At 48.3% G+C, this 9,430-nt stretch overlaps 1 protein-coding gene across 1 annotated transcript in view; it reads left to right on the top strand.

The window, feature by feature from the left end:
- The window catches only part of ENOX1 (ecto-NOX disulfide-thiol exchanger 1), a 286,775-nt gene that overhangs the window by 116,207 nt on the left and 161,138 nt on the right, over nt 1–9,430 (top strand). Inside the window, exon 5 of the mRNA XM_025048988.1 lies at nt 314–451. Within this exon, the coding sequence (XP_024904756.1) occupies nt 314–451 (138 nt within the window). The remainder of the gene's footprint in view (nt 1–313; nt 452–9,430) is intronic.

The following is a 9,430-nucleotide window of genomic DNA, read 5'->3' as shown; positions in this document are numbered from 1 at the left end:
AACGCTTTGCTGGGAGAAGGAAGCAGTTCCCCAGTTTTTTCCCGGGGTGCTTCTTCCATGGCGTTCTGTGTGTGATACATACCACGCGGTGTCAGGTTTCCTCCCAGAATGTGTTCAGACTCTCTTCACGTTTGGGTCTGAAGGAAAACTTGCTGTAGATTATGGTGCCGTGTTTTTTTTTGTGGTTTGCAAATGTGCTCAATGAAGCCAGCCTCCCATCTCCAGAAACGGGATTTCCTGTAAAAACAAACACCCTTGGCTGTTGACTCTTAGTCATTGTTTTTTTTGTTTTTTTTGTTTTATTTCCCTGCAGCCGCCGATGGTTTGGGGAGTATAGCGATAGACACAACCCAGCTCAACATGTCCATGACAGATCCCACAGCCTGGGCCACCGCCATGAATAACTTGGGCATGGTGCCCGTGGGGTTGCCTGGACAGCAGCTTGTGTCTGGTAAGCTTTCTCCTGGGTCTGACGACGCTGGCAGCCGTGCCAAAGGGGGTGGGCGACAGGTGCCCAGTAATCTCTCCACACGCAAGTGTCGAACATGGTCTGTGATTTAGGACTGGAGCATGCTTGGCAGGCTATGCTTCAGATCCTTTTCCTCACCACCGTGCCCTTCTGCCTAAGAGCTGTTCTCAGAAAAAGAGCCACATGCAATGTCCCTCGTCGGCAGCAGTGCGACGTCAACTTCGTATTTTAAATCAGTAAAGAGAGGGCTCATACCTGCTTTCCCATTGGCAAAACTCTCTCACGTACATGACGCCGTTTGATTCCACAGTCTTCTCTTTGAGACAGGCGGACACTTGTTGTCACTCTTGTTCGTATTCCCATTGTAAAAGCAGAGAGCCAGAGTTCAGGTGACTTTTCCAGCGCCTTGTCTTTCCGCCACACCTTGGAATCATGATATGATGCATTCGGTAGGGAAGATGTTTGGCAGTGTCGCAAAGTAGAAGCCCATCATTTAATTTAATACCTGTTTTTGCGATTTTTCCATGCGCCCTGTAACAAGAGCTTTGGGAGATATGTACATACATAAGTATCCTTGAGGAGCGTGTCTCCCTAAATTGAAAAGCCCAGCAGTAAAGATGATGCGTAGAATCGGGTGTTAGGTAGTGGTTCAGGTTAGCAGTGTAGTACTTTCCAGAAGGATCCATTCCTGGGGCTCTGAGGGAAGATGTTATCAGAGAGATGGGCCTTGAGCTGCCCGGAAGGACGTGTGGGGTTTTCAGTATTCACTCGCTCGCTCACTCACTCACCACATATTTATGGAGATGCGGTCTCAATACAGTGACTCCGGTCCCTGCCATTCCAGAATGCGCATGGCGACGTGACAGTCAGTTTTTATACAAGTTCCACCCCCACGGGCCTGTGTGCTTTATGCCGAGTTGACCGAGCATTTGGTTTCTTTCTTTCTTTTTAATTTTTTCTGTCAATAGTGTTCATAGATGCGCAAGTCTAAACTAGCTGTGGTAAATTACATGTAATTCGTGTGTGTGTGTGTCCATATATACAAACACGTGTGTGTACACACGCATGCATATAGAAAAGTGTAGATAGTTCTTTTTTAATATAACTTGGAAGAACATGAGAGAGGCTAGGAGGCCGGGGGACATGGGAGACGGGACAAGGAAAGTCGAAGATTGAGCTGTGAAACATACTTAGGATATTTAGGAAATTCTGCAAAATGTCGTCGAATTCATACAATCGAAGCTTAGTCTGCTACAGGACATATGTGTATGTACATGAATGAGATTCTCTAGGGTTCGAACGTGTATTTATCCAGACCCCTTCTCCCTAAAGCGAATCTAGACGGATACTTCTTTCCGACAACTTGAGAGCGAAGACTTGTATTTCTTCACTCACATTTTCTCGGCTGCCTAATTGAAATATTCACATGGCAGAAATTACTCTCGTCTCTAACTCCCATTTCTCTCAAAAAGTGTCATGTGACTTCCAGAGTAAGCCACACCTCAACAATCCATTATTTTTTTTCTTATTCTTTTGAGGCTTCTGACATTTTTAACCATGACCGATATATGATTTTCTCACCAACTTACCATGAAAAGAATTACAGCCTTACTCATTGTAGAAAATGTACCGTATCTGCCCCGAATTACGTTCTCTATCTCCTGTGTTAGCCAAACTGCGTACACTGAATTTTAAGCCCCTAAGGGTCTCCTTGGTGACCCTTCTTCATTTCCCGCTCTGCCAATTGAATTGCACTTTGCATTGTTCTGGGGCTGCCAGCCAACTCCTTGACACTATCTCACGGTCAGGTTCTGTTTTATTCAACTGGTGTTTCTGTATTTTCTTACAGTCTTTTTTTTTTCCGTGCAAACATTTTAATCGTATTAAATATAAGATTTTCTATTACACATCTTTAGCACCTTATTCTAAATTGTTTTTCCATTTTATCGTTGTATATTAAAGCATCATAAATCCTCCGTCGACTGAATCTTTCCTAGCTTACTGAAGCATTCCAGTTTTATATGTAGGCTGTTTGCATTTTCTCACTCTTACTGGCCAAGTGTCTTTGGCGAACTTACTCTCTTTGAGCATGGAAAAAAGCATTTCACCTTTCCTCGAAAATGATGATTGCACCTCTTTCACGGGCCCGTTGTCAGATGTGACTATGATGACTTCCATAAAACACTGCTGTCTGTCCCTTCCCAGCATAGCCAGAGAGCCAAGAAACCATCGCTTCTCCGACGGTTTCCACGCGGGCTCCCTCTGGAATTCTCCAGTGCGGCCATCAGATGTTAGGAGAGAGTCTCGAACGTCTCAGGAGGGATTCAAAGATTATTTTGTGTCGCCCTCCTTCCAAGGAATCTCGAAAACTAATCTCTGGCGGGATTAGGGAGAGGCTAGATTTTATGAGCACTTGGCTTTCTCCAAACATGTCTGGTATTTTTTAAATGACCAACTAACTCTTCCCATGTTTGTTAAAAGTAAGCCGACGCTGAGTCCCATGCCTGACACCTTCTTCTGTTCTTTAAAATTAGCCGCCGAGCAAGGCAGATGTCCCAGGAGGCAGACCACGTCCCACGTGCCTTTCTGGCGTGTAGCGCGACCCCCCCAGTCACGCCTCTCCCACCTTCTTCCCACTTCCTCACCCACGTGCGCCTCGCCGCAGCCGCGTGCCGACCCTCCCGCACGCCCCTCTTAACCTTCCTCGGCACCAAGGGCACCTCGAGACCATTACATGTAATTTGTTCCTTTTATCCAAAATATATCACATCGTTATACGCTAGCCCTGAGTCACGTCTTCCAAAGTCTTTGTTTGCGAGATAACATTCACCTCCATGTGATTATGTCCTATTTGTTTTATTCCCCATAATTTTAGTTTTGTGGATTTGTTGTTGTTGTTGTCGTTGTTACAGATTTGTTCTTATTATCCAGATTTTGTGCATTAGTACAGATCCAGGATTTTCTAAACTGGTCTGTGGGAGCATCAGTGTGCCCGAGTTGTTGTTCAGTGGGGTGTGTGTCATACAGGTATTTACATGGCCCGACAATCATGATAAAGTCTGGGTTTAACTCAGAAGGTTGCTTCTTTCATGAGTTTCCTTAGAGCGTTTGCTACGCTAACATGCAACATGCAATTTCAAAGAGTGGTGTCTAGTACACAGGATTCCCCAAACTTGATTTAGCTTTTTAAAAAAATATCTGTTAGTATCTCAGGAGACACTAGCATAGAGCCATCTATACCAAACTTTTTCCATCAGCTGCGGAGACCCTTTTCTGCCCATCTTTGCCACATATGATACCTTCCCTGGGATCTAGTTTACAATTTTGTTTGTTTGTGCCTTCGCTAAAAACAGTGTGACTCCCTGACCTCAAGTCTCAAAATGATTCTCTTGTGGTCAGGTGTTGCCCGAGGCCTTCCCAGTTGTCTGTGATACTCATCGTCACTTTCCAGGAGCCCCCACCTCTGGTGTCATCAGCCGAAATCCAGAATATCAAATCTCAAGCTTTGATACCATCTGTGTGACCAGCTGCTCCCTCCCCATGTCCCCTGGCTTCTTTTCCAGAGTTATAATCATCAACTGGAAGAGTTGAAAACCAGCAGCTGAGGTCCCAGGTTTCAAATTTCTTGCCTGGGCCCTCACGGGGACGGGTAATACTCCCTGGACATGCTCTGGCCATGAGATTTGACTTTGCTTTCTTCTAAACATTTTTTTTTTTTTTTGAGAAAAACTAAGATCTATTAAAAGTACATTTTAGAAGGAGACGGGCCATGTTAGGGAAGGCTGCAGCCCTGTGGAGTCTGGGAGGCGAAGAGATGAGACAGTACATCCCAGGAGGAGTGGATTTTCAGCCAAGAGAGCTGTAACCTCTTCTAAACTTTTTGAAATTCCCTTTCCTAATGTCTCGAGTCTCTCCTTAGCTGTTATGGACTTTGACATGTAGGTTTCACCCCAAGTTTCTTAGCATGCCATTTGCCGTATTTCGAATACACGTTCCGAAAAAGCATCACACCCCACTATTAGCTATGAAAGGGTCATACACAAGACAGTGCCACATGCCCCCTCGGGGATGAACTCGGAGTCCATAAAAGAATGTCGTGGCTCATAAGTATCTGTGAACACTCTGCGTTGTTTCTTGGCTTATCCTTTGCCGTCTCCTCTTCAGAAGCTCTGAGCTTACTGTCACCACCTCTGTTCCCTGCCACTCTGAGAAGACCTTAGCTTTCAGACTCGTGGGGAGGCTAAGGCAGGTTACGGTCCCCTATCTGCTTTCTCGTTCGCCGATGCATCCACCCATTTTAATTCCTCTCTGCTCCCTCAAATACCCTTTTTCCCCCCTTTTTTTCTCCCCCGTCTTGAGTCGTATAATCCTCCCAGGAACACCTTTATCCTCTTTAATATGCCCAGATTTGAAGAGGCGTTTTGTGAAATCCTTTCATCTCCTGAAGCATCACTCAGTTAACCGGGATTTACGGAGCCAGACACTGTGCCGAATACTGGGAATACGAGACATAGACCGGCCTCTCGTGCTCGAGAGCCCAGCGGGAGACACGGAGAGGAGTAAATAAAGCCCGTACCAATCGGCATGATAAGTGGGTCTGCTGCTAACAGATAAAGGGTGCTGTAGGATGTCGCTGAAGAGTGTTGGGCGGGGGAGCAGTATGATGAGGGTCGCGTTTTCACAGAGCACTCCTGTAGGCCCTGTGGATCCCTGATGGGGGCGTGGGCGGCGGAGCGCTGGGGTCGCAGTTACTCAGATAAGAGATCATCGTGGCAGTAATGACCATGGCGATGGAGAAGGAGGGAAGAGAAGGGGCCCGTGAGACAGTAATTGTAGAAACCACAGGAATTCATGTTAGGGGCGGGGAGTGTCCACCGTGACTCCTGGATTCCGAGCTCTGGGAGCCGTGTCCGTGGCGGGGCCATGTCCCGAGGTGGGGAAGGCTGGGACAGGACGCGGAGCGTGATGGCGAGCTTCCTTTCAGGTCCGCGGGGTTGGAAGAGGCCGTTGAAAGGAAGCCTGCGGTAAGCGGTCAGATGGAAGCGTCTAGAGCTCACAGGGAAAGGGTGGCGGGGGTGTTGCCCTGGCAGCCTCAGCACGTGGCTGGCCACCGAGGCTCTCCTCACTGGCCACGCTTTCGCTGCAGAGTTAGAAACAAGCCCCTCGCTGCTCACTCAAGTGTCAGCCCGACCTCCAGCCACGTCTCCGAACCTGTCCTTTCCCCACTTGCTGTCTGGACCCGCTGTATTCCTGTCCGCTTCTGGGCTCCAAGGTCTGAAATGAGACGCGTGGTCCGAGATGAAAAGCGATGTGACCTAGGATTCTGTGCCCGAAACCATCTCGTCAGCTCACACAGACACGCACGTACTGTCTGTCGATAACACAGCCCACATGCTTGTTTTGAAAATGAAAATAATGCTCAAACCAGCAAACTTCCTTTCTTCAGTCCCTTCTGATATTTATGGCGACAGTCTCTGACACCGGAGTGATTAAGGGGGTGCAGATAGCCAGGCGTGTCGTTTTGGGGCTTACTGTAAATGACGCTCAGCGTCGTCTTCTGCTTTTCTTTTCCATCTGTTGAAAGATTTCTTATTATCAAGTGTCAGAAAACAAATAGGCCCTTGACTTACGTTTCATAATTTATGCACCTGATTTCCTGTATCCTTGACAGTTCCGCTATGCTTTCCACAGTTATTTACCCTTTTCTCCCCAGGACGTTAGGACAGCACGTTGGTATTTTTATTCATTCACCACAATGTGACTGAAGGTTCACAACGCACAGCTCACTTTACAAGGCGCTAGAGAAACAGCCGTTTACACAGCAGACAGGTGATGCTCCTGTGGAGAATACATATTTCCAAAGAAGCAGATGTTATCTAAATAACTGTGCACGTGTTATTTCATTATAATTGTGGGATGTTTAGGGAAGAGAAATGGGGCAGCCAGCTTAGCTTGGCGGTCCTGGAGGGGGTTTAGAGAAGGCTCCTCCAAAGAGGCGATACTTAGGCCAAGACCCGAAGGATGAATTACAGTTATCCAGGTAGCAAGTGGGAAGAGCAGGAAGAAAAAGGGAATTTGGGAAAATAAGAAAATTCTAAAAGCAGAACATGTCCTGTGCAAAGGCCTGAAATGTTGGGAGTTTGGCTTTTGTCGGCCATTGAAAGGTACGTGTACTGGGGCCAGAGGTCGTGGCCGGGGTGGGGTTGGCAGGGCGCCTAGAGCCTGATCTCACCTGCCGAAGGAAGGAGGACAGGTTTTACTTGAAGCACAGACTATTGAAGGATTTTAAGCAGAGAAGCAACCTCTGATGACATCCGTGTGCCCACTCGGGGCAGGGATGCCGAGTGCCTGCTATGTGTCGGGCGTTGCCATGGGTGCTGGGGACATGCCCGCTGTCCCGGAGCTTTCATTCCAGGCCTAAGTTTGTGACATGTGTGTCTACAGTATTTCTAGTGATAGGGGAATTTGGAGAAAATTATTTCTAAAAAAAAAAAAATTTGCTTCTGCTTGTCCTGTGTACTACATAAGGTGAGCGGCATCACTTAAAAACAAAACAAGCCTCCTCAAATACCTCTCCGTAAGTGACGACGGCCTATATGCTCGTTGTCTAGAGATGTTATAAAGCGAAAGTCCTTTTCAAGTCATTTTCCTTTTCCATGGGACGAAGGATATAAATTTAACTTCCCTGCATTTGTCTGTCTGTGAAGCGGGAGATAATAATGTCAGTATCAGAGCATCGTTGCAGCTTTTGGACTCAGTACTGCAAAGGGTGTGACATGTTGTAGGGATCCAAGCATTGGGATGTTGGATGACGCCCTATTTTAAGGGAATGAAAAACAGAACCCTCGGGCCCTGCGAAAAACGATTCCCTTGTCTTGACTTTTCTCCTCTTCTGAGAACGGTGACAGCCGTTGCCCTTCAGAAGCCACGTGGAAGCGTCCGCCGTGCCCAGGCTCGCGCGTCCCTTACGCTTCTATGACAGCACTGCCCAGAGTGTTTTCTACAAGTCAGCTGTGTCGCTTCTCCCTGGACTGTAGACTCCAGGGCCTTTTCCGACTTTCTGAAACATGAGGTCCTAGAAACTGCAATGGAAGTTTGAGGGCGCAGCTCCTTGAAGAATTTCGGCGGCCGGGCTGGTGGAGCATCAGAACAATACCCCACGTGGCTTGGGAATGGGTCGGGAAGCTCGCTCGGTACCACGTTTCTGTGGTCCTTGCTGCAACGCAATTCTACAACCGAACGTTTTTTTTTTTTTTGTAAAAGGGGCTGAGCCCAAAAGTACCTAAAAGGTAGCTAGCTACAGATGCAAATTTAAAAATCATATATCAAGTATCTACTATGCCTAAGCACTTTGTATAATCTCACTTAGTTAGGTTTTAGCTTGGAAAAAAGAAAAAGATGTCTTGGGCATCGAGACACACATCCTTGAGCTTCAATAAACCATATTTCCCCCTCATCAGAGACATTTGCTTGCTATCACAGAAGATACATTTTGACCTTGAAGCTTTATTTATGAAAGTTTGTGCCCATGTAGCGAAGGGACACTCAATCTCGAAGAAAAGGAGAAATACATACCGTGGTCTTCAAATGCACTAAATCTTTCTGACCACGAGGGCATCTTTGAAGAAATACTCGTCCCTTCACTGGATGGGACTCTGGTGACCTCCATCAGTTAACGCTTCCTAGCCATTATTTCTATCTCAGCAGGGAAAATAGGCCTCAGCGCCCTGACGTGGGGTGACTAAAGTCTCCACAGGGGGCCATCACACAGGGTGAATCACCGCTGACAGGATTCTAACCAGAGACATTTTTATGAGCTGTGCGATCACTCAAAAATGCTCATTTTGTGGACGTGGTTCCATAGTGTAGCAGTTAGCACGCCTGCTTTACACGCAGAAGGTCCTGGATTCGCGCCCCAGTGGAGCCACGGTCGGTCCATGGTCTGCGGCCACTGCCACCCTGAACGAGCCCCATGTCTGATCTTGGAAGCTAAGCAGGGTCGGGCCTGGTTAGTGCTTGGATGGGAGACCACCTAGGAAGACCGGGTGCTGTAGGCGTAAATAATAATAAATAATCAAAAAAATGTTCATTTTGTATTTTCAAAACTTAGTGGCCTCTCTCTTAGAAGCCACGTGTTCGAGAACGGCTCTTTGAATTTGTTCATCCCCCGCTGTGAGAAAATACTGCTTAGTCCTGGGTAGGAAGAAAGCAATTTAGGAAAACAGTGGAGGAAGACGATGACGTCATCCTCGGCGGCGTTTCTGTGTCATCCCGCCGGGACCCGGGCAGGAGAGGCGCAGGCCAGAGGCTGTGTGGGAGCGAGGTGGCGCGCCCGGGGGCGGCAGGCCCCAGCCGACCCGAGAGGACCAGGAGAGGCACGAGGGCACAGGAGGCCAGTGGGTGTCACACGAGGAAGCAGAGGGCCAGAGCCCTGGAGGCCCCGTGTTCCTCCTCCGCCCTGTCACACGGTGGCTAAGTGGCCACCGCAGTGCCGGTCATGCCCATTCCGGGCGCCCAGGGCCCCTTAACGCACGGAAGTTCTGTGATTTCGGAGAATCCTGGGAATCGGGAACACGGGAGGTGACCACACCCGAGGCTCGAGGACTGACTCCCAGGGACAGCCGGCAGGGAACGACGCGAGACGGTAACTTAGCGGGAGCCACAGGACGCGTTTCCGTGTACTGAGGGTCAGCTTTTTGGTGGCGATGCCAGGTTTTGTTTGTTGGTGTGTTCTTTAATGGACCCGGAGAGCACCTGCAGTTAATCACACAGGTAGCCGTGTGAGTGACGTAGCAGAATCATCGTAAGAAACGTTCATCTTTCAAGGCTTTGAAGAAACAGGTCGCAGGAGACAAAAGGTCATATTTCTGCCGGCCTCGGGGCCTTTGACAGAGCAGCGGCATCTGCTGGGTACCCGGTAGCCGAGGGCAAACAGGAAGTGGGCGGCGATGTGGGTCCAGG

Source organism: Pteropus alecto, unplaced genomic scaffold (assembly GCF_000325575.1).
Source record: "Pteropus alecto unplaced genomic scaffold, ASM32557v1 scaffold35, whole genome shotgun sequence".
Taxonomy (NCBI): Eukaryota; Metazoa; Chordata; class Mammalia; order Chiroptera; family Pteropodidae; genus Pteropus; species Pteropus alecto.
Note: the sequence above shows the minus strand (reverse complement) of the source record. Positions and strands in the feature narration are given on the sequence as shown.